Genomic DNA, 26,068 nt, shown 5'->3' on the forward strand with positions numbered 1-26,068 from the left:
AAGGACAAGGGGACATCAGATTTCATGGGGAAGGACTTATTTCATCAAAAAAGTACAAACAGATATAAAGTCTACTTCTGCCCAAGACAGCAGATAAACAAAGGTACTATATTATTTATTTGTATGTTAGAGCTATCCTGTACCAACAGTGAGGAGGGGAGGATTATAAAGTGGGATGGGGCAGTGCAGGTTGGTTATCTCCAGTGAAATATCAGGGAGGTACCGCCTCTTGAAGCATAGGGACATCCTGGATGCTGTACCACACTGAGAAGATACAGTACAGACCCTTTCCTGCCAGTATTTTTATGCTGCCCCATTCCTTTTATTTTGTGTCAAGAGGATGTAAGTCCGAGGAAAGGCTCCTTGCACACTACCCATCACACTGATGCAGGGCTGGACACAATCAGGCCTTTAATATTTAGAATGTAAAACAGAAGATACATAGACAGATTGCCATACTGACTATGATGGTCTGCGAATGAATGTTTATAGGAGCTCAATTAACACTAATATGTCTCTGTTTCCAATGCAGTTTTAATTACCTAGAGGTTTTACCATTAACATACTCAAATGGTCTCTCAATTTACATTTATTAGCCACATCCATCTCTCTCACACACCATACAAATTCTCTAAATATGCTATTCTAATAGCTAAGTCCAGCAAAAATAATCCATAGCACAGTAGAGGAACCACTTCTGATCTTTGCTTCCCTTTTTATTTATAGAACACAAATTTAATTACAAGATAATGTTTGTACTTGAAATAGATATTGTGCTAGTCAAAGGGTTAAGTCAACTGAGAACTGTGAAGAAGGATAGGAAGGTTCCTTAGGAGGAGCATGCCGTCATTTGGTCAAAGAGCTGGGAATCACTCAGCTGCTCCTAAAGTCATGACTGTTAAAATTATATGCTTAAAGGATCAAGTTCTCTCTTCCACTTGGAATTTTGAGATTTTTGGATTTATAGCCAAGTTTGTTTCATTCTGTTTTAACTGTTGCAATTATGAATTTATAGCTGACTTCCTTATTATTTTCCTCAGTTCTAGGTTATTTTCAGTTACCTCTTTTGTACTTTAGGGACCAATAGCTGTCCTACAGTACTTTTAATGGGATAGTAAAATAGAAGTGCTATGTCTGGATCTTACCTTTAGGAATATAAACATTTTACTTTTTTATTAAAATCTTTGAATTTCAAAAACAACAACTGTTAACTGAGACAAAAAGTTCTTTAGATATGTGGGGGGTGGTCTTTAAAGCTCTAGGTTAGAGGCCCCTAAATTGTGGTCCGTGAACACTTGGTGGTCAGTGAAGAGCTGGCTGGGCACATGGTGCGGGCTCGTCTTCTTTTCAGGTGCCTCTCTGTGTCTCTGCACTAGAGACATCTGGAAGTTTTCCAACAAAGTGTTTTCAAGTCAAACAAATGCTGATTTGGCAAAAATGAAACTGCTAATCAGGGTTGTTTTTTTTAGCACTCTACTGACTCAACTCCAAAGAAAGGCCTGCACCTAGCCAAGAAGTCAGAAGAGTGGAACTGCTCATTAGGATTCATGTGAATGTGGAGATCAAAACCCTCTGATTTCTCAAACCACCTTACCCCTAACACTAATTAGCTGGCACTCCAGCATGAAGACAGTTCCTTAAGGATGGGCAGACTTGTGCACATTTGAGGGCCATTAGTACATTACACCTGCAAAGAAAAATGTGGATACATTTCTTTAAATAAATGTGCCACAACCATGCTGAATTCAAGGAATCAGAATGGGCAAGTCTCTAGAAGAGCAGTGACTTGAACTGGAGTCTCCCAAGTCACAGGCTAACTCCTAACTGCTGGACCATCCTTTCATTGACAATGGACTTGTCACAGTAACGATCAATGGCAAGACATAGTTTGATGAATTAAGCACTTGTAAAATTTAAACCCTAATAAATTAAATGTAACTTGTTATTGAACAGATCCTGCTCTCCAGGCTTGGAATACCAGTAAAAACTGGATTTGAAATAGCTTTCACATACAATCACATCAAATATCTATCTATATCTAAATATAAAGTATAAGTTTGCCACTTATAATTCCAGACCAAAATTTACTGTCTTTCTATGACTGGTATGTATGTTTTTGTATATTCAAAGTTATTTGCATTGTTTGACTTAGACTAAAGTGTACTGATTCGTGTACAACCTTTCATGCCACTAATACACATACAACCTTTCATGCAATCCAATATGAACTGTGCAGCCAGGAGACGCTCAATCTATTGACTAATTTCAGTTTTCTTTCAAGATGGCAATAGCAACACTTGGTATCAATTTGGACATAGATGTTCAATGCAGCCAGGCTTTAGGACAAAAAAGAGAAAAAGCTTATTTATAGCCAGCAAGGAGCAGTTATTTAAACATGGTATATAACGTTAAACATGCTGAATTGCTACAGAATAAATTCACATTCCTATATGAGATCACTGTCTCTGCAGAAAGGAGTGTATTGCAATTACCAGTGTACATTTAAGTGATTGGAGAACGTGGAACTTCCAGACACCATTTTTAAGGTCTCCATAATATTAACTTAAAAACTACTTTAACAAAAGAGAACTGAATGCACCCAGTATGCTTTCTGCTTGGCGCCAACTCCAACTTGGATTTTATCTAACTGAAAAGTGAAAGCATTGAAGTTTGTTCTAATGTCAGGCAGAGGATTCCTTCATTCAACTAATTAATTTCAAATAAAGAAAAGATGGACCCAGAGTCTACAGAGATTTGAAGAGTGCACACACCAAACCTGGGGACCAATTATTTAAGGTATATATGCATGGATAATGATGATTAAAGTTAGAAAAGAAAATTTTGGGATGAATATCAGAAAAGCGTGCTTGTCAATTTATCAGACAAGTGGTGGAGTCCCAAACTTGAATTATTTAGTACTGGCTTGCACAAAACAATATAAAATATACCCAGTCTTTCAGCTGAAAAGAGACATCCCATCCTTAGAGAGGAGAGTGCATGTGGCAGAAGTCTTCGCTAAGAACAATACTCACTAACAGCATTCAAGTCTACATTTCTCAAGTCACCCGTGAGTGTTTTATTTTCCTCACAGACAGAAAAACAATTGTAAGAAGGCAACTAAATAAAACTTATAAAATGTAGCAGAGCAACAAGCATAACAGATCTGTATGAAGAATAGGCAGAGAGACAAAAGTGTTCTCTGATTGTGACAGCAGAGGAGTAGCCAGGATTCCTGGATTCTCTTCCCAAATATGCCTCACACCCCTTCTGGAACATATGATTTGCCATCCTAGATTAGATCAGTGGTCCATACAGTCCATTATACTGTCTTCAAAAAGCAGCCAGTGCCAGACATTTCAGCATACCTCAGTTTGGTAAGGTCCAAATGTGAGATGCAATATGCTACAGAGATATGTTTGCGAAGGCCCAAAATGATGGGGACAAAAATTATTCAGGTAGGAAATTTAAAAAGCTGTGGGAATTGTTCCTTTGGTGCAAATAACTCTTTCGATAACCCCAGTGTCTTGAATCCTTATTTCAGATGTAAATAATTTTCCAACAATAAAATGGAGGGAATACCAAATCCATGAGTGTAACAATGGCAACTTTGGGACAAGAATGAGTGACATCCCTGGAATGGAGGGACAGTCAAAACATGTGCACTACTGAGAAAAGTGCAAGAAAACATACAGTATGTAATTATGGAATAAGATGACCACAAAGTTTCTTTCTAATGCTTACTAGCTAAAGGCTGGGTTATGCCCTGCACCATGAGTTTTTAAAGTAATTTTTAAAAGCCCCTTACCATTGTAATGTTGTATGATCTTGTTATCTATGTAAATGTCCAATGCTTTTATGAATGCTGTATTGCACGGTGATGTAGCGGGGTGGTCACCCTGAAGGGGTTAAAGCAGCCCTGGAGAGGGCTGCAGCTGCGAAAAGGTAGGCTGATTGGGGAAGCAGCCATAGCTGTGGCCAGCTTAAACAGAGCCCAGCTGGCCCTTATAAGAGGGCTGTGGGCCAGAAGCTAGCACACACAGTCTCTCTCTCGCCTCTTGAGAGAGAAGGACCTGGTTGCCTGGGAGTTGAGAAGGGTACCTGAGGTGGAGCAATGCTGGGGAACGGCAGAAGGAGCTGGGGAGCTCCAGCCAAGAAAAACCCCAAGCTGCAGGCCTTGCTAAAAGGGCCAAATAGATACTGGGGCTGTAGAGGGGCAGCCCAGAGATAGGCAAATGCAGCAGGTGCTAACCCCGTTGCTGATGAGTGGTTTACAGACTGCAGTCTGCCCCAGGGAGCGGAGGCTAGATGATGACTGGCAGTAGCCACTGAGGCAAGGTGGGTTCAGAGGGTTGGGGGTTCCCCTGGGAGGGGTACTGTGGTGGGCAGAACCCCTGGGTAAAAGGCACCAGGATCTGGGAGGAACACTGGGCCAGCGGCAGGCGAGACACCGGCCTGCAGAGGGCGCTCCGGGCTGGAAAGAGCTAATTCCTGAAACGGCCAGCAGCAGGTGCCGCGCCAGTGAGTCTTTACCCCGCCACAGGTGGGAATAATTAAAAAGTCATCTTTTTGTCAACATTTACTGAACAAATACATTCATTGGGATATTTTCCATAGGCTCACACATTGAAATAAATGCAACTATAAATAGCTTGGAAACCTAGAGTATGGTACATTGTCAAAAGTTGATTGGAAAAGCCACAATTTACATGTACAACACATGGGATAACATCCTGGCCTTACTAAAGTCAATGGGAGTTTTGCCTGACTTAGGTAGGACCAGGATTTCACTCACAATTTTCAAGTTATAATTTATTTCTAAAGCAAATCTTATCTCAAATGCTGTTATTAAGGGCTAAGCATCAGATCATCAGCTGGTGCAACTCAGCATAGCTCCACTGATGTAAATGAAGGTATGCTAGTTTACACCTGATGATGATCTGCCCCTCAATTCATGGGAAGATTGAAGTTTCAGAAATAACTCATTTTTGAGTTATCACAAGCCAAACAAGTCCTAACTAACAGTAGTCAACATTAAACAACAGACCACCATGTTTTCCCACTGTAATACCTCCAAAACAGCCTAACATATTTTTACAGATCTTTCCAAAAAAGATTTACCTTTGATCTGAGAAAAAGCATGAGAATCTCAGAACAAGGATAATTTAAAAAAAAAGAGAGAGAGAGAGAGAGAGAGAGAAATGGACTTCTAATGGAAGTACCTCCTCATCCAGCACTCTCAAGGCACAATAGCACCAGTATGATATTGACAGCTTCCGAAATTTCTATATTTCTCAAATCTAACAAACAAAAAGCAGCAAGTTCCTAAGTTTTACAGGTAAACACCAAGAGGTGTTGCTATTAAGAATCTCGCTGTGCAATAGCCTACTGGGGCTTTAATTTTGACAGTAATGTTCAAATTAGCAAGTGACTTCTGGCAATCTACCTGAAACCTGGTGGGATTAGATGGATATTGAACATATTGGTATATTCATCTCCCATAATGAACTTTTGCACTGAATGAAATTACTTACCATATTCTGTTTCTTATTGAAAAACAGAACACACAACATTCCTGACTGGCAAGTTTTCATTCCAAACCAGTATTCTCCTCTCTAGCCATATCACTAGATATTACATGATATAGGAATGCTCCAGGCTCCAGGTAAGTATACATAACTTGTATACATTATTTTCTATGCCCATATAAACATACTAGTCAGTTCAAAACACCTTCATTCAATGACAGGTTCAGACTTTCAGAAAAGACTTTAAATGGTTAAATGGTTAATCTATTTATAGCACCATGTACTGCACGCTATGTAAGTAGTCAAATGCAACTGAGACTGAATAGTGACAGAAAATGAAAAATAGACCTGGTGTTTCAGGTTAGGTGCAGTAAATTACCATGTTATTCATTTAAATCTCTCCAGTCATACATCATCTGTCAATACCCCAAATTCCATCTATAAATTAATGTCAGGGATTTTTGTGCTGCCTCTAAATGTACACTATTTTCAAGGGAGGCCAGGAGCTGCAGAAGTCACATGGTTTAACAATATGATGCACGTTTTCACATACCCTGAAAGTGCTAACCTATACTCCAGGAAGATGAGTAGAGACCCTCATGCCTTAGCTGATGACTGGTTTTCCAAGTTCCTCTCCATTGCTATCATACCACAGGTGGTGTCTTGCCTAGTTACATAATACCAGATTCTGATGTCCTGAATGTAGCAGAACTTGCAAATGTGCTTCAGCCCTGAAATGAGGTATGTTCTCAGACAGACATAGGTAGAGTTATGTCTTTTTATCAGACTATTATTAGGCATGTTTGTATGGAAACAACATTTTTTAAGATGCTTCTGCTACTTATTCCTCAACTGAAGTCCTAATAGTGAGTTCATGACAGCATAGTAGAAGGATTAGGGGTTTGGATGAGTGATAAGCAGAGTAAATAGATGAACTTAAAAACAAAAATGCTGTTTAATATGAATATCCTCAATAATATAAAAATGAGGAGACATAAAATAAGTGATATGCAATATAAGCAGGATTATCTCAAAATAGATTGTTTTCTAAGATTGCCCTGAGGTATCAACAAATCCTGCCACAAATACTTGCTTTATGAAGTTTCCGGAAACAGATATATCCGTAAATTCCATTTCCTTTTACTACATATGTAAGTGGTACTATTCACATGAGTAAGGTGAAAAGGATTTGGTTCCAGTTCCCAAAACGTAAATGTGGAGGATACTCTCAATTTCCTTGTCAACTCTGTCCTTCACTTCATCACACAAAATAATCAGTTCTTCATAACAGTGTGTCTTAATATCTCACATGTTTTCTACAAGCTTTTAAGGGGGAAAAGGTCACCTGCTGTAAATTGCCATAGGCTAATTGACCTCAATAGGCCTAAGATAATTTATACTAGTTGAGGATTTGCCCGTAAGTATTTCATTCCAGAGAACTGCATACTGTAAATTAAATAACGTTTATTATTATTATTATGACATACAAAAACAAAACTATGTTAGAAGTATGTTGCCACCTGAAAACTAAGGACTCAAAAGTTCGGAAATGCCAAATCAGAGTCTCCCATGCAACTTTAATTGAACTCCCTTGCATGTATACATTGTGATAGTTTTGCCCAGTATCACACAAGAAATCTATGTCAAGGACAGAACTAGAATCCAGCTCACTTGGGTCCCAGTCCAGTGCTTTCAACACAAGAGAATATTCTCTCTCCTCCTGCAGTGCCCTGCATCATTCACTGCTCTTCCAATGCACTGAATTAGGGAAAAGTCCTATGGAAAAAAATAGCATATGGCTATATAATTAAAGACTGCAACAATGCATAACACAAGGGGTGTGAATGAAGGTTGAATGGGCAGTTTTAATTCAGGCATTTCCTAACTTGAGTGCTTGACTTTGTACCCTCAACACTCTTTTCATATGTATTTTTTGGATCTAATAATAATATATACTTGACTTACTTTACATAACACACATTATATATTCTCTATTTTCTGCTAAAACAGCATAAGGTTATGTTGTCTAACTGCCAATCACGGTAGTTATTCTGATCACCATTTCAAATACAATAGTTGGCTGGAATTAACTAAGATAGCCTAACAGCATCAAGTTACTATAGCAAAGAAACAAGATGACATAAGGAGAATAGAAACACCATAATAGCCATAAAGACAAATGTATGAATATTAATTCCTAATTCATAGTGGAAAGCTGGTAAGTGTTGATTTTAAAGTAACCAGTTGGAGGACAGGATTTAGCATGAGCTGTAGAAATGTTCTGTGTAATTCTGAGGGCTCTTTAGCGACTGTTAACACAGATGTTTCAGAAGTACTTTTAAACAAAAGAACTCCATTTGTGTGCAGCCCTCATCCTTTTCCCCAATAGCTTTGCCTCAGAATAATCTGCTTCTCTCCTGATTAACCGCCACCAAATTCCTACCCGTAGCAATGCATCTTAATTGAAAACATTTACAATACTGAAAATGTGTATGCCAGCTTATGAGATATATAAAAATAAGCAACAGTACGAATATTTTCAAGATTGTTTAGGAGGGAGCAGAGGAGAAGTGAAATTAATGGATTTGTTCATCACCTTCAACACAAATTGTCTATTTTCATGTAGTATGGAAAGCCAGCTACTCCATAGATCCCAAGGCCAGAAGGGACCATTGCAGTCACCTAGTCTGACGTTCTGTCTAACACAGGCGTTAGAACGTCCCCAAAAATAACTACCTATATATAGAAGGTCAGAATACAAAAATAGTGTTCTGCTATTTTTGTTGCATCCACAAAATATGAGCATCTAGAAAAGGATGAGATGTAAGAGGGGGAAATACACATAACTCCCCCCTCCTATTTTAATAAAATTTTCAAAGTATTTCAATTTTTCTGACCAGCACTAGTGACTATTCACCTTGTATGCAAATACCCATATGTATATTAGGGTGACCGGATAGCAAGTGTGAAAAATCAGGATGTGGGTAGAGGGTAATAGGCACCTGTATAAGATAAAGCCCCAAATATCAGGACTGTCCCTATAAAATTGGGACATCTGGTCACCTTGGTATCCAGATTTATATTTTATGAAGGGAAGTCATGACTAAGACATGAAAATTGGTACTTGGGCATCTGAATTCTGTTGCCAGTCTTTCTGTGAGATCAGGGCAATTCAGTTAAACTACTTTCCATTTCCTCACCTGTAAAGTGGGGGGGAAATACCTCCAAGTACCTCACAAGAATGTTTTGAGACAATGTTTATAAAACCTTATTGAGATTCCTAGATGGAAGGCACTAGGAAAGAGAAAAACAATGTTATTATTTTTCTGCATAACCATATTATTATGGTCTACCACAGACACCTGTTCTTGAAAGGTTATCCTATAGTGTATGAAGAGTATGCTGACATCCTGAGATATACAGCATGAAGGCAATTTAAAATTTTTAGTGCCTTAGTATCTTAGCAATTTTTAAATAAATGTATACGCGATAAAATGTTCATCTCTTAAGTTGTTCATTCATTATATCTTATTTAGAACTACTTCAGCTTTACATAGGGACTCATATTTATGTCATGAATATGGAAAGGGAAGAGAATATCTTAAAATTTGTGCTGCAGAGGACTAACAATTATTTATGGTAGAGTACATTTGGCAAGTCTCTTGAGAAACTCTAAATTGAATCAGAAGGAAGTTTTATTATACATAGATGCACAATGTATGAATAATATCAGATTTCAATTTTTCCATAAACAACCAAAGGCTAAAGAACAACTTTTATTCTCTCTAGCTAGCCAAATGTTAGACCATATTGCAGGATTTTATTTTTTGTATGTGTTTACATCATGTCATTGGTATAGTTTTTACTTAGGTATAGAATACAGAGGTTGGCATAATGCAGAGATTGAAACACTTATCACGCTACTAGTTAGAGGAAGTTATGGAACATATGGCTCTCTCACTGCCCCAATAGTAAGATCCAGGGGCAAGGGCCAAATGAGAAGTTCAGATCCCCACACTAGAAAGGGCGAGGGTGCTAAGCTTTGTGCGTTAGGGTGTTGGCTTTGGTCTCTGCTTGGTAACTCACATCTTTCATACTAATCTCTGATTAACAGGTAACAGATATAGTTGAACCTCCATCATCTGCTGGCGGTCAGATGAAATTTTCTGCCTCTTTGTTGTCTTCTAGAACTTCCTAACTGAAGTTCTTCTACTCTACTGCTCCCCAAGAGTGTCCTGGCTACTGCAAAGGGGATGGGTCTCTATCATCCTATACATCTTACTTGATTGCCATGAAGAGGGGACAAGACAAAGTCTGTGCAACTTCCTTCCTCTCCCCAGCCTCTTTATGTTGGATCTCTTTCTCCCTCAGCCTCTCTATTCTGGGTCCCTCTAATAGACTCTCAGACTTTAAAGCCAGAAGGGACCATCATGATCATCTAGTCTGACCTCCTGCACATTGCAGGCCACAGAACCTCACCCCCACACTCTGTAATAGACCCATAACCTCTGGCTGAGTTACTGAAGTCCTCAAATCATGATTTAAAGACTTCGAGTTACAGAGAATCCACCATTTACACTAGTTTAAACCTGCAAGTGACCCATGCCCCATGCTGCAGAGGAAGGCGGCGCAAAACCCAAAACAAAACAGGGTCTCTGCCAATCTGACCACAAGAAAATTCCTTCCTGACCCTAAATATGGCGGTCAGTTAGACCCTGAGCATTTTGGCAAGACCCAACAGCCAGACACCAGGAAAGAATTCTCTGTAGCAACTCAGAGACCTCCCCATCTTGATCACAAGCCACTGGGGATATTTGGTACTAGCAGTCGCAGATCAGCTATATTCCATTGTAAGCAGCCTCATCGTACCTTCTCCTTCATAAAACTATCAAGCTCAGTCCTGAAGCCAGTTAGTCTTTTTTGCCTTCACTGCTTCCCTTGGAAGACGGTTCCAGAGCTTCACTCCTCCGAAGGTTAGAAACTGTCATCTAATTTCAAGCCTAAACTTGTGAATGACCAATTTATATCCATTTGTTCTTTTGTCAGCATTGGCATTTAACTTAAATAACTTCTCCCTCACAGATATTTATCCTTTTGATGTATTTATAGAGAGCAATCATATCTCCCTATAGCCTTTGTTTGGCTAGGCTAAACAAGCCAAGCTCTTTGAGACTCCTTGGATCATCCTAGTAGCCCTTCTCTGCATCTTTCCAGTTTGAATTAATCTTTCTTAAACATGACAGACCAGAACTGCACAGAGTATTCCACATGGGGTCTCAGCAGTGCTTTGTATTATAGCACTAACACTCCCCCTCTCCACAGGAAATACCTCACTTAATGCATCCTAGAATCGCATTAGCCTCTTTCACACCTGCATCACACTGAGGGCTCAGTCATCCTGTGATCAACCAATACACCCAGATCTTTCTCCTCCTCTGTTGCTTCCAACTGATAAATCCCAGCTTATAGCAAACATGCTTGTGGTTAGTCCCTAAGGGCATGACTTTGCACTATTAAATGTTATCCCATTTCTATTACTCTGCTTTTCAAGGTCATCCAGATCTTCTTGTATGATATTTCAGTCCTCCTTCGTATTGGCATTACCCCCAGACTGTCATCTGCAAATTTTATTAGCATCCTCCCACTTTTTATGCCAAGGTCATTAATAAAAAATGTTAAATTAGATTGGTCCCAAGGCCGATCCCTGAGAAACTCCACTAATAACCTCCCTCCAGTTGACTGTTCATCTTTTGGTATGAACCATTGTACTCTCCCCTTTAACCAGTTTCTTATCCACCTTTCAATTCTCATATTAATCTCCATCATATCCAATTTAACTAACAATTTTCCATGTGGAATTGTTTCAAATGTTTTACTGAAATCCAAGTAGATTAGATCTACTGAATTTCCTTTGTCTAAAAAATCAGTTATCTTCTCAAGGAAAGAGATCGGGTTGGTCTGGCATGATCTACCTTTTGTAAAACCATGCTGCATTTTATCCCAATTACCACTTGCCTCTATGTCCTTAACTACTTTCTATTTCAAAATTTGTTCTAAGACCTTGCATACAATTGATTACCTGAATATCTGGCTTTTTTCATACAAGGTAGGAGCAGGAATATCATTAAGAATAAATTCTAGCCTAACAGCTACATCATTCCTTAGCTCAGTTGAAGAACTCCATTAAAAAAAATCAATCTACTTCGTTAATCTTATAAAAGCTGCTGTATTCGCTGTTAAAAGAATTCTGCATAATTTTCTAGGTGGCTAGTTTAAACAAACAACAAAAACAGCAATATTCTCCCATAATGACAAGGCCAGGTGGAACAACTTGAAAAAACAACAACAACAATTCACATGAAGAATATGAAAGTATCTCCCTTTTTACACTTAAAAGTTAAGGTGACCGTTTGGAACTGACTATTAATGACAGTTTATAAAACTGAACAGGTATTTCCCTATGCTCTAAAGTTATTAGTTGTATTTTATAACTACTGGAAAAAGGGATGGGGAAAGAGTTGACTTTTGATCATTATGTGTGCCCAAACAATAGGTGAATGAATACCTCTTCCTGGAACACTGAATGGTGCCGCAAAAGACCATAAATACAGCAATTCCAACACAGAATCAGAACCATTCACCTTTGATTACTGAGCCCAGATTTCACTAAAGCCTATATTACAGCAGATATGCACACAAAAGCCCAGTTAGAACTGGTTGAGCAGGGAAAGCAGGTTGTCACCCCAGGAAAAATCCACAGCACACAAAGGCTATTGTCAATGTTAATTGATTCTCACCTGCCCATCACTGGGAAGCAGGATCTTTTCAAAAGGAAGAGAAAGTAAAAAGATGCTCTCAAGGTGGGACCTGCCACTGTGTCAGACAAAGGAGTCAGACATTAGGATGTGCTCTCTGGATACACATAAACCCATAGTTTTTTTCTTTTCTGTAGCTCAAACTGAGAGAGCCTACTTGATTATCTCTTGGGAAAAGTAACTCAAGATATGATCAGACAATCATTTATATTTGTTTTGTCTTTTTCTCTATCTTCAAACAAAACTCGACCTATGTGAATTTGTTTGTAAGTTTGGAATGCCCATGAAGTTCCACCTCTAAAGTGAAAAAATGCAGCTATTTATCCAGCTACTGTATACCTTTTCTATGGAGTACCTGCACTGGACATGTGCCCTACACTTATATAATGCGTTGTGACATATGGCCTACCTCCCTGTGGGGAAGGCAAAAAAACTCCAACTCCACGTAGGCCAATCTGGTGGAAAGGGAAAAATTCCATCCCAGGCTCCCTAAAAAAGGGGCAGTTAGTGCAATCCCCACAGCACATCTTGACCAAACCTGGTATTTCACCACATAAAGAGGAGGGAGACTGAGTGCTGCCTCCGCCTGCTCCATGTAAAAGGGGGCTTCACGCACAGGGCTGTCCCTTTTAAACCCTTCCACACATCCAGTTCCCAGGGGATGAGTCAATGTCGCCATACTACCCCTTGTCCCCTTTTGCAGCAGTTTGACCTCTTCTCTCTCTTGCCTCCCCTCCCCCAGCCATAAAGCACTGTTCCCTTCATTCGGCCAGCCAGCTATATTCTCTCCTCTCACCCTACACACACACACACACACACACACTTAATCAAAGAACCATAGGACTGAAGGTACCTGGAGAGGTCATCTAGTCCAGTCCCCTGTACTCAGGGCAGGGATAAGTATTATCTAAACCATCCCATAACCTCCCTAGGCAATTTAGTCCAGTGCTTAATCACCCTGACAGGAAGTTTAGAATCATGAACTCTACCCTTCCATGATCACTTTCACCTAAGCTGCATTCCAATCTCAAATTCTCAACCAGTTCCTCCCTATTTGTCAAAATCAGATCTAGAACAGTCTCACCCCTAGTAGCTTTCCCCACCTTCTGAAATAAAAATTGTCCCCAAGAGTTTGTTGGATAATCTGTACCCTGCTGAATTATTTTTTCAACAGATGTCTGGGTAGTTGAAGTCCCCCATCACCACCAAGTCTTGCATTTTGAATGAAGTTGTTAGTTGTTTAAAAAAGGCTTCATCCACCTCTTCTTCCTGGTTAGATGGCCTGTTGTAAACCCTTACCATGACATAGCCTTGTTTTTATCCCTTTTATCCTTACCCAGATACTTTCAACAAGTCTGTCTCCTATTTCCATCTCAACCTCAGTCCAAGTGTATACATTTTTAACATATAAAGCAACACCTTCTCCCTTTTCCCCCCTGCCTGTCCTTTCTGAGCAAGCTGTACTTTTCTATACCAATATTCCAGTCATACATATTATCCCACCAAGTCTCTGTGATACCATCTATGTCATAGTTGTGTTTATTAACTAGCATTTCAAATTCTTCCTGCTTATTCCCCATATTTCTCATATTAATATACAGTGTGACAAAGCTCCTCCTCTATCTTGGTGGGTCCTGTGCTTACTGGCGAATTTTCTTGCCTCAGAGATTCACCATGTGGGTTGGGGAACAGCCCAGAGACCTTCCCCTCTGGAAGACCCCACAGTCCAGGTCAATTGGGAGGTTTGGGGGGAACCCGGGCCCACCCTCTACTCCGGGTTCCAGCCCAGGGCCCTGTGGACTGCAGCTGTCTATAGTGCCTCCTGTAACAGCTGCATGACAGCTACAACTCCCTGGGCTACTTCCCCCTGGCCTCTTCCAAACACCTTCCTTATTCTCACCACAGGACCTTCCTCCTGGTGTCTGATAACGCTTGTGCTCCTCAGTCCTCCAGCAGCACCCTCTCACTCTGAGCTCCTTGCGCCTCTTGTTCCCAGCTCCTCACACTCGCACCACAAACTGAAGTGAGCTCCTTTTAAAACCCAGGTGCCCTGATTAGCCTGCCTTAATTGATTCTAGCAGCTTCTTCTTAATTGGCTCCAGGTGTCCTAATTAGCCTGCCTGCCTTAACTGGTTCTAGCAGGTTCCTGATTACTCTAGTGCAGCCCCTGCTCTGGTCATTCAGAGAACAGAAGACTGTTCAGCCAGTGGCCGGTGTGTTTGCCTTGACCAGACTCCTGTACCCCACTGGTCTGGGTCTGTCATAACAGACATCTAAGATATTGATTTGATAATCCCCCTAAGTTATCTCGTCTCTCTTATCCCTGCTATAACAGCCCATGCTCCCTCCAGATTCCAACCCTTCTCCCAGGTCTCCATGTTTTTGACTTACCTGTGGGCTTTGCTCACCTGCCCCCTTAAAACCTAGTTTAAAGCCCTTCTCATGAGGTTAGCCAGTCTGTATCCAAATATACTCTTCCCCATTCCTTGATAGGTGGATCCCATCACTGTTTAGCAGTCCTACTTCCTGGAACAGCATCCGGTGATCAAGAGAGCTAAAGCCCTCATGGTGGCAGCATCACTGCAGGCAGGCATTCATGTCCAGGATGCATCTGTCTCTGCCTGGGGCCATAACCTTGACTGGAAGGACTGAAGAGAACACCACCTGCTCACTCAAACTACTTCACCCTTACTCTCAGAGCCCTGTAGTCACTTCTGATCTTTTCAGGATCATACCTCGCAGTATCATTAGTGCCCACATGGATGAGCAGCATGGGATAGTAGTCAGAGGACCAGATGATTCTCGACAATCCGTCTGTAACATCTAGGACATGGGTTCCTGACAGACAGCATACTTCCCGGGATGCCATGTCAGGACAACAGATGGGTACCTTCATCCTTCTCAGAAGAGAGCCACCAACCATCACTACCCTACGTGCGGTACAGTCAAAATGTGGTTCCAAAAATGTTATTTTGATATTTGAGAGACAAGGTGGATGAGGTAGTATCTTTTATTGGACCAACTTCGGTTGATGAGAAACAAGCTTTTGAGCTACACAGAGCTCTTCTTCAGATCTGGGAGAGGTAGTCAGAGTGTCACAACTAAATACAAAGATGGGACAGATTGTTTAGCGTAAGTAGTTAACACATATTTCAAAAGACAACTCAATGTGAAGTAACTCATTAATAACCCTCCGCTCATAGGGAGGAAAGGAAAAGGAGGGGAATTATCAGAACTTTTTGTCCCCCCAAAACAAAATTCCAACTAAACTGGACTGATTTCACAAAGCATTTTTATTTTGGATGTACTGTATATTCCAAACAGCTCTCTGATCAAGTCTGCTAAGAAGGAGACAGAGGTGATGTGTTATTATTTTCCTTTTCTTTATATTAAACTTAGAGTTGGCAAACACATACAATTTCAAAACATTTAAAATCTGATCCATACAGTAACTGAATTTTGAAGCTGAAGGAGTTTGTTGGTTCTTTACAAAATGGGAATATTTTCACCAAAAAACTTTGTCCCATCTTCCTCCCAACCTCCGGAAATCAAATAGGAGAGAAAATGGAATTCAAAGTTATGAACGAGGTCTAGATTCCAACTTGTCTAAACAGTTTTCTTTTTTCCCCTTAAAATTATTACCTCTTTTTTTCTACTGGCAGTAGTATGGTATACCATACCAACACATAGATCACCTATTCTTCCATGGAAGCTGTAAGTATTCTGTTACCCACAAAAACTATTTTAAAAGAAGATTAAGGTTGCAAAATGAAGCACTCAATAGCTAAGAAATGCCAAAAATTATAAGGTAGACTAGTATGTGGTCATTTAATTAAAGACTGTAACATAATATGTATGCACTGAAGTAAAGTTGCACAGGTAACTTTAATTCTGGCATTTCCTAACTTCTGAATGCTTCACTTTGTAACCTCAATAATGCTCTTTTAGTGTATTGTGATTGTGTGTCTCAGTGGATAGCTCTCTGAAAATATCCACTCAATGTGCAGTGGCAGTCAAAAAAGTGATCAGAATGTTGGGAATCATTAGGAAAGGGATATATAATAAGACAGAAAATATCATATTGCCTCTATATAAATTCATAGTACACCTGCATCTTGAATACTGCATGCAGATGTGGTTGCCTCATCTCCAAAAAGATATATTGGAATTGGAAAGGTTCAGAAAAGGGCAACAAAAATGATTAGGGGTATGGAACGGCTTCTGTATGAGGAGAGATTAATAAGACTGGGACTTTTCAGCTTGGAAAAGAGACAACTAAGGGGAGATATGATATAGGTCTATAAAAGCATGACTGGTGTGAAGAAAGTAAATAAGGAAGTGTTACATAATCCTTCTCATAACACAAGAACTAGGGGTCACCAAATGAAATCAATAGGCAACAGGTTTAAAACAAACAAAAGGAAGTATTTCGTCACACAACGCACAGTCAACCCATGGAACTCCTTGCCAGAGGATGTTGTGAGGGCCAAGACTATAACAGGGTTCAAAAAAGAACTAGATAAATTCATGGAGGATAAGTCCATCAATGGCTATTAGCCAGGATGGGCAGGGATGGTGTCCCTAGCCTTTCTTTGCCAGAAGCTGGGAATGGGCAACAGGGAATGGATCACTTGATGATTACCTGTTCTGCTCATTCCTTCTGGGGCACCTGGCATTGGTCACTGTCAGAAGACAGGGTACTGGGCTAACTGGACATTTGGTCTGATCCAGTGTGGCCGTTATGTTCTAGCATGTAATTTTTAGGGCTTTTTTATGAAACTGCACAAACAGATATTCCTTCATGTGGCTTCACCTTGACACTCAAATGGGTCATAAGCATGGTTGGAACATTTAGATTCATTCAGACCTCTGAAGCTTGAGTTAATGCAGTAACTGATAGCAGTAGTAGATGCTGCTGGAAATCTGACTGTTGACTCTGCATTCGAGTCTGGAAGCTTCCTCCTCGATGCTGCCCGGCACCCAGTAGGGAGAGCACTGAAAGCATAGGAGAGAGAGTCTTCCTGCTCTCAGTTCTTGTGCCAAGTGAAACAGCAGCCGGGAGCAGCAACCGCGGCAATAGTTCTGCTCAGCACCTGCAGCCCTAGGATTGAGCATGCTAATTACAGACGGAAATGTCAAAGAAAGTAGCTAGTAAATGTAGCTAGTATTTAGCAAACTCTAACAAATCTCTACTGAGATTGTGCAAACAGATTTTCAGAGACTCATAACTTGGCAAGTTTTGGGTGTTTTCCACAGGAAAGTTCGGCTTCTCAACAAAACAGTTATCAGTGTCTTCCTCCCCACCCCCAAATATCTCTGAACTATTTCTGGTGAAACTCGCCAACAAATTTCAGCCTGATGCAGGCACCCAACATAGAAAATTTCAGCCTGAATAATTAAAGTTTTGCAAAGTCATATGTAACTCTAAACAGAGTTTTATAATGGGACAATATTATCAGCTCTGCCCATAATAAAGAGCATTAAACACAGTGCTTCTACACATTACATTCGGGATTCCATGATGCAATTTTTTTTTTATTTAAAAAATAAACAGTTATGAAGATTTCCTACAACAGCTGTTCTACTGGTTTTAAAATACCACACTTAGTAAGCACTAAAACCACAATAATTATGCCATTTGGAATAGTTTGGTGCAGCAATCTTGAGAACTGACTCATCCAACACAGTTTTTGTTTTATTGAACACAGTAATAACACCAGGATGATCCTTCAAGTCACTTTTATCTTTTATAGGACTTTCATAAGAAGAAATATGTAAATCTTTTTCAAAAGACTTAATAAAGGTCTGTCACTTATGCCCTCTTAGAGCTTGTATCATCAGAATAGAATTATCTTTTGTAGCTTCGGGACAATAAATATGATAATAATACTGTATTATTAAGTACTGGTAACATTTTGTAAAAAGTTTTTTCCCTAATTTCAAATTTCCCTGTCTGTCCACATGCCTGGAGATTTTCCATTTTGTGTTTCACATGGCTCTTCAACCATATTCATTTATAGGATTATAAAATGGTAAATAATTGACTGGACAATGTAGTTAAATAAGGTGGCTTAAAAAACAACTCCTAATCACCACTATTTTCCCACTTTGCCTCCCACACAACCATAGGATAAAAATTTTAAAAATATTTACACTGCACCCAACCAGTCTCAGCAGGAGACTTCTACCACCACCACTCTACCCATCTTCCCTCTGGCTTCATTTGTCACCAAGACATTAACAAAAATCTCAGACAACACGTTTGGTTTGGGTGTTAGGTAAATTTAGACTGAGTGAGAGTGCCCTTCTTTCCACATCAGGATGGTCATTTTATATCATTTTCAGTTTTTTGTGTTTGGCAGTCTCAAATTAGAATATGCAGTTTCCCTCAGAACAGTGAACCGTGCCCACTGGGGAGGAGAGGGGGGCGTGCCTGCGGATGGTCAATGTCAGCAAAATGTCTCATGGCCTGCAATCAGATTACCCCGATGGGCTGCATGTGGCCCATGGCCACAGGTTGCCCACCACTGGCCTAGGGTCTCGGATAGGTGTCTATTATTTTTTAACTCTAAAATAGATAAATACAACTAATAGACTCACTGACACATATCACCTATCTACCTTGGCTGCTGGTACCCTGAACTGGATCCTATAAAGCCACTGCAATTTTTTTTTCTTTTACCACAAAATTCACTTCTGTGTCAGGTTATCCCTCTGATTTTGAGTAGCCTTACGGATACTACTCATGTGAATGGAGTTAATCACATGGATAAACGTTTGCATGACTGGGGCCAAATGTGCATATCCAATGCTATATCACTGTTGTACCCCGCATTTTGCAATCTCCCTTCCCAATATTTATTGTTATCCTTTGCAGTGTTACATCTAATTTAGACTGTTTGCTCTTAGAGAATGTCATTTTATTTGTCTATAATGCTCTATTATATGCATTCATGGTACTGTATATTGTTTAATAATAATTAAGGAAATGTATAGCTTTAAACAATCTAGTACATCTCTAAACAAATGTGTGTTATCAATTAATAACAATTGTGCAACTTTAAAGATTTTTTTTTTAAGTGCAATGTACCAATGGGTATAGTCACATACTTGCGTGGTTTCAAAACAAGAAAGCTAGTGTACTTTAAAAATATAAAACATTTGGTGTCTCAGCAATGTTAGGTGATTTTATGAACCACAAAACCCAAATACATTCAGAACTTTACTTATTCATCATGTCAGGTAACTGTTCAATACACAAATTGCTTGAAGTTCAGCTTTAAAGTGTCCTGAGATTTTAATTGTTTTTTGCCTCTCTCTTTCGCATGACAGCATCACTCCCCTAGCAAATGCCTATAGCAACACTTTGCAAAAACCAGAATCCATGTCACTGCTTCCCTTAATAATGTCCCATAGGTATGGTTACTTGTTCTACAAGCTTAGCTGAAAACCTCAAGAGTCTCTGGACCATCTGGGCGCAAAACCCAGACAAAGACAAATAAAAAATCAGCACCAAAACCTCTGTAAACAAAACACAATCAAAACTTCCAGTATTGCTTACTTTAAAAAAATACAATACATTCCCTTTAAGATAAGGCTTACTATTTATTCCTGTATCTTAATCCATCTTCTGAGTCATTGTTTCATATACAGTTTGATTTCCTGAAGCTGGAGATGTGGTAGTAATTGCTTACCTGACTCACAGGCAAATGTCTTTGATGTCTCATCATGAAAAATAATTGCCACTGCATGCTTCTTTGTCTCTCTAGGCAGTCTGGTTATGTTTTTGATGTTGTGAAGCTCAGTTACCTTGAAGTGAAGAGAAACGTATTTTAGACCAGTGTATAAATAGTACAGAACACTCACCCCAGATGTTCAGTTTTCACTACAATCACCACATTGTCGGATCACCATCTGAATTCATTTTCTTGTAGCTGAGAAACAATATACAAGTGAGTCAAGTTAACAGCTGTAGAATTGTCTACAGAATTTATCTTCTGTCAAAAATGTGTGGTCTTATTTTTTTTCATTTTATGAGAATGTGTGTGAAAAAGTATTAACCTATTCTTTTTCATTTAGACTGGCTTTGCACTCTCCCTATAATACAACAAACTTGTGTGAACATACAAATTAGCAAATCTGTTGCAGAATTTGTAGCAAGTATGTCGCTGTTAAAGAAATAGCAGTATCTTATTAGCCAAGGGAAGCAGCCAATTCATTGTGCCAATTAATACCATACACCTTCAGATTGACACTGTGTCATTTATCTTTAAAGTGAAATTGGCAGCTCCAGTGCCGTCCTTGTCAGAACTAGAAAGTCATGATTCTAACTTTAACTGTATTGACCCAAAAATTGAGAAGGTCCAGGAAAAATTTAGCTAGAAGAAATTAGCCATAACATAAAAAATTAATTGTATACAAAATGCAATATTTATGTCCCCATCCTTCAAGACATATGGATAATTTCAATTAGCACTAAATGGGAGAAAAATACCCAGAAAAGTACGAGTACTACTAGTACTGCCTATTAAATAGTACTTCCCATTACAAGGCCCTGATATTAGTTCCTCATAACTTTGTGAAACTTTAACTGTTTGGGATGAAATTTTGCAGGCCAGGTGTCTCCCTCATGCTGAATTGTTCTGAAAAATTTCAGTCAAAACAGTTCAGCTATTTATAAAAAAGATGCTAAGGGTTTTACCCATAACAACAAAATTCTGGAGGCCTTTTCTATGGACAGTTCTAGCACTCAGATTCAGGGACTAGAAATTTGGCAGGGGGGTGACCTCTATGTCACCAATGGGCCTTTTGCTGTCCCCATGAAAATCTGCCCAAATTTGGCCAATTTATAAGCATTTGAAAAAACTCCCCTTTGCACATGCTCAGTAGAGACTTCAGGGATTTTAGCTGCTAAACTCTCACAAATTTCTATTCACGCTGAGTATGTTCCAGCCCAGGGCTACAAAGGACCTTCCCTATACTTGCTTGTTTGGGTTGCCATGGGCTGTGAGGGTCTGGACTCCGGAGCTGAGAGCAGGGAGTTTGTCTCATGAAAGCAACAATACCCCTACTCCCAATACCCAGAATGCAGAGATCAAAAGATTACATGATCACATACTATATATTCCACAAGACCCCTGCCTCAGGGCACAGGATGGACAGTGCTCATTGAATAAACAGCTATTCAATATTTTGTTTTATCTTCATTGTTCAACATGTGGCCCTAAATATTATGTACTGCACACTGCTCTGAAGACAGAATTGTTCATTTCCTCACAGTTTTTTTTTTATGGCATTCATCACCATTGTATCTGAGTACTTCATAAACAATTCATTTAATATTCACAATACTTCCACACCTCCGTGAGGTGAGGGAATGGTATTATCCTATTTTACAAATGGGAGCTGAGGCACATAGAGATTACGGTCAAAAGTATCCACTAATCTCAATTAGTGACACCTGTTGCCTCCAGAGAAGCTCCGCAAAGAAGGAAAGGGGAAAAATTCATTAATTAATGGTGGGAGGGGAGGAAGCCCAGAATCCAATAACTGAAGGGCAGGAAGATGCCAGAATTTAATAAATGTAGGGGAACCCAAAATTAATTCACTAGAAGATAGGAGGGGGCAGAAACTCCCAGGCTCATTAATTAGGAAGAGGATTTAGGGCTCAGAAATCATGTGTTTGTTTGAGTGGAGGGAGCCCAAATAAACTAACTGAGGTGTAGGTTAGTTCTCAGCATTCGATTATTGGGGGAGCTCAGAATCTATTAAATTATTTATTATCAGCAATCCATGGACAGAGGGGTAGGGAAATAGGTTTCACCCATACTCTGAGTCCCTCTCAACTTCACCATAGGGCACTTGGATGTCAGTGATGCGTAGAAAACCCCCACACTCTGGCACCAGGACTATGGCCAAAATACAGGTGGGAGGAGCATTCGAGAGGAGTGGCTTTCTCTCTTCCCAGACTTCTCAAAACCCCAGCCAAGCTAGTGATATGGTTATTTATTGGTGGGGGAGTGAAGATGTAAATTAAACAGATGTAGCTTTGGAAGATTTGTAGCCTTGGAAGTGTGAAATCTCAGGTACTTTTCACTACGGCTAGCAAAGTTGGGCTCATACTTTTAAAGGTATTTAGGTACCTCAGGATGCAGATATGTGGCTAGTGAGTTTTTTCAAAGATGCCTAACTGTCATTGACTAAAGATTAGGTGTTCAGAATCTAAATAGATAATCAACACTATAACATGCAAGAAATATAGATGACCCTAATTAAATGGGGAAAAGCATATAAAGAGGGTGTTGGATGTATTTGCATAAATGGTTGTGAGAACAACATTCAGAAAAACCCAGTACAATACCCACTAAATTGACAATGGAAGGTTTCTCTCTCTGGAGCAGGAGGAAAGGAAATATTAGATAATAATCTTCAAAAGCTTTGAATGGTGACAAGATGTCATAAACTGTATCAAGAACGCTTTAAACAACTCTTCAGCCAGAGATGTGAGCTATTCTAGTTAGTGATTTTTTCCTTTATCACTTGAGGATTAAAGATTATCAGAATGATCCTGCAGTAAATAGTTCCTGAGCTGCCACTGATTAAAAAAAAAAAAAAAGATAAAAAATACTCCAATCTGGGCACCTAAGCTACATACGAATTTTGACAGTAACTCAAATTTTATTCAGAGGCTACTATCAACAAAACTGGGGAGACATATTTAGCCATCCATACAGAAGCAAAAGATTCTACTAGTCCCTCATACTAATCAGTATATTAGATTACATCATGCAATAAATAATTGTATTAAAATACATCAGCAGTACATTTTCTACTGAAAAATCAGGATCAGTCACACACAGAGTAGCATTCAATATGGCCAGTTGGAAGTAAGCAGGGAGTGAGTCCTTCTGTTTCACTTACTGGGAAGAAATGCACTGCCTTGATTTTCATGGGAGTAAGATACAAACCTTGGGAGCAGGGCAATACACAACACCTGTTTGCTTTACTCACAGTCTAAAGACACCAAAACTTCAGTGGGACAACACACATTAGTACAATGAAAAACATTTAATCCTTAAATGGGAGACCATTTTCTGCCACATTCTCTTTGTCCTTTTCTATGTGCTATGACCAGCACTGAGCTGCCATGGTTCTCCAGATTTTCAGTAGACTGTTTGTAAAGTTCCTCGTTTTGGTGGGTCAAGTACAGCTGCATGAAATTCACATTTTGTTTCATGCGATTTTGATTCCTAAAATGTTGTGGGCTCCCTGCCACTCATATTGGTTGTACATGGCGGAGGGGTAATTCTTTGTTGAATAATGCATAATTTCATGTAGAAAATATGCTTATTTTTTCCATAAAAGTCATTAAATTTTCTATGGAAATGGGCCTATTCTCAACACCGTAAGAAAATATTTAGAGTTGTTTTGCATTTAATTACAACTGTTTCCCCTGTATAGACTTCTGTTGTTAGAAACCTCTCAAGGTTTAGAGCCTGTTCTCAGGATTTTTCTTGGTCAATAGAAATAGAACTCTAGTACTGCATTTTTTTAAATGGCTACTTCTCTTGCCACTAACGAGACATTGCCTACTTGAACTCCAGCCATTTCCTGAAAGTGGAGTTACAATTACTTTCAGGTACTCCCAACTGCTCCTGAGCCCTCCTAATGACATTTGTGGTTTTCAAGTCACACATTTTCATTTTTTAAAAGTATTTCTCACCCATTCCGGTATGATATGCCCACACAAATATCAGGACAAATTGACCAAAAGGCTACACAAGTGAAACTGACTACTGAGAAATAGTGAAAAATAGACCATACTCAAAGTACTGCCAAGTGCATAAAATGAACAAAACTGGAAAAAAAATAGTCAAGATGTTTGCTTTCATTAATCTTTTACTTATACCAATCTCAGACAAAACTGTCCTGTTAACTGATGTAAAAAGAATCACCTGAGCAATGGTGGTGGAGCCTTCCCAAAAGTGGGTGGGTCCCCGCCCCCTCCATGGCTCCACCCCACCCCTTCCACCCAAGACCCCACCCCCGGCCAAGCCGGAGCAGGCTGGGAGCCACGGACCCTCCACCTGCCTGGAGTAGGGGGGCCAAGAACATCTCCCAGCCTTTGTCCACGCTCAGCAGGCCCCCTGCTCAGGGTTTGTGGCTCCTGCACAGCTTTCCCCAACCTGGCTCTGGCCAGGGGATGGGGCCTCGGAGCTGAAGCCTGTCCATGGTAACAGCTGAGCTGCATGGCCAGGCAGCTGTGGGGAGCCATGATGTGACCCTCCACCTGCCCTGTGTGAGGGGTCCTGGGTGCAGGGATACGGGCTGCTCTCTTCCCCTCCCTTCAGCCTCGGCAGGTGGAGGGTCCGCGGTGCCCTATGCTGCCCAGGCTCCCTGGCTGGTCTCCAGGTGCCGGCCTGGCTGGGTAGGCGGGATGGCTCATGGCAAAAAGTGGACGGGCCAGGCCTGTCCGCTTTCAAAAAGTGGGAGGACCATGGCTCCTCCAGTTCCAGCACCCTTGCACCTTATAAAAGAAAATAATCCAGTTTTCACATCATTTTGCTTCTGGCATTTTAGCAACTCCCTCTGTTCATAATGGGCCAGGTCCTCAGCCCTCTTATAGCAATGCAAAAAGGGATAGAAAATTGTCTTTAAAAGCCTGCTAGGGATTATCCTTATATAAGGGAATCACTGATTTGCAGAAAGCTAGCATTGCTAGCTCTTCATCAACTGCTCCTGTCAGCTCAACTTGTACTGAGGACCAGATAAATTCATGACTGCTCCTAGCATCAAAATGTGGAAAGCTAATAGAAAGCAACTTACGCCTCTGTATTCAAGTGTGCTAAGTACAAGATCTTAAGTATCTAGTTGTGCTTGTGTCCACACTTAAATTTGTCTTCCACTGCTGTAAGTGGCCTATTTGCCAACATAGTAATATCACCTCCCCAAGCAGCATTGAGCCAAGGTCAAGGTATGGAGATCAACACAGCAGATATGTAGACACTGTGTTACCTGTGCCAACCCTAACAGTCATCCAGCAACTGTCCCACAATACCCAACGCTGACTGCTGTGGTCACCATTGTGAACTCTACTGCCCAGTGATTATGGAGACTGGAAGCCACCCCTCTCCTTTAAACACCCACAAATTTTGTAAATTCCTTTTCCTGATTTCCTGTCTAGCAGCTCTCCATTGTTGCGTGCAACTGCCCAGCTGACCATGCCAGCTACATGCTCCAGACACACTCCAGCCTGGAGTAGACAAGAGATATTGGATCTCTTGGGCCTGTGGGGAGAAGAGGCTATGCAAGCACAGCTATGGACCTGCCATGGAAATGTGGATATCTACAAGCAGATTGCTCAGCCTGCCCCTGTGGTTCCTGACTATTTTCTGTGGCTTGACCATGGGTCTCAGGTCCTGGTTCCAGACTATGGCTTGACCCCACCCCTTCAGCTCTGGACCCAGGTTATTGACTGTGGCTCGACTTCCTTCTCCAGTCCATCTATGGACATGACAGTCTGCCCCTGGTCCCTGACACCCCCTCTCATGAAAACTCCTCTTTCTCATCCTTGTGTGTGCCTGAGCGCAATTATATTTCTCAAAATATGCAATGTTGTTGTAGTTCTGTTGGTCCCAGGACAATAGAGAGATGTGGGTGAGATAATATCTTTTATTGGACCAACTTCTTGTGTCTCTCACCAACAGATTTTGGTTCAGTAATAGATAT

At 40.3% G+C, this 26,068-nt stretch overlaps 1 protein-coding gene across 2 annotated transcripts in view; it reads right to left on the reverse strand.

The window, feature by feature from the left end:
• DOK6 (docking protein 6) overlaps positions 1–26,068 on the reverse strand; it is a 400,728-nt gene that overhangs the window by 199,301 nt on the left and 175,359 nt on the right. For both annotated transcript variants that reach the window (XM_034762544.1, XM_034762545.1), the window contains exon 3: positions 20,035–20,149. In XM_034762544.1, the coding sequence (XP_034618435.1) occupies positions 20,035–20,149 (115 nt within the window). The remainder of the gene's footprint in view (positions 1–20,034; positions 20,150–26,068) is intronic.

The sequence above is a fragment of the Trachemys scripta genome, chromosome 2 (assembly GCF_013100865.1).
Source record: "Trachemys scripta elegans isolate TJP31775 chromosome 2, CAS_Tse_1.0, whole genome shotgun sequence".
In the NCBI taxonomy this organism is placed as follows: Eukaryota; Metazoa; Chordata; order Testudines; family Emydidae; genus Trachemys; species Trachemys scripta.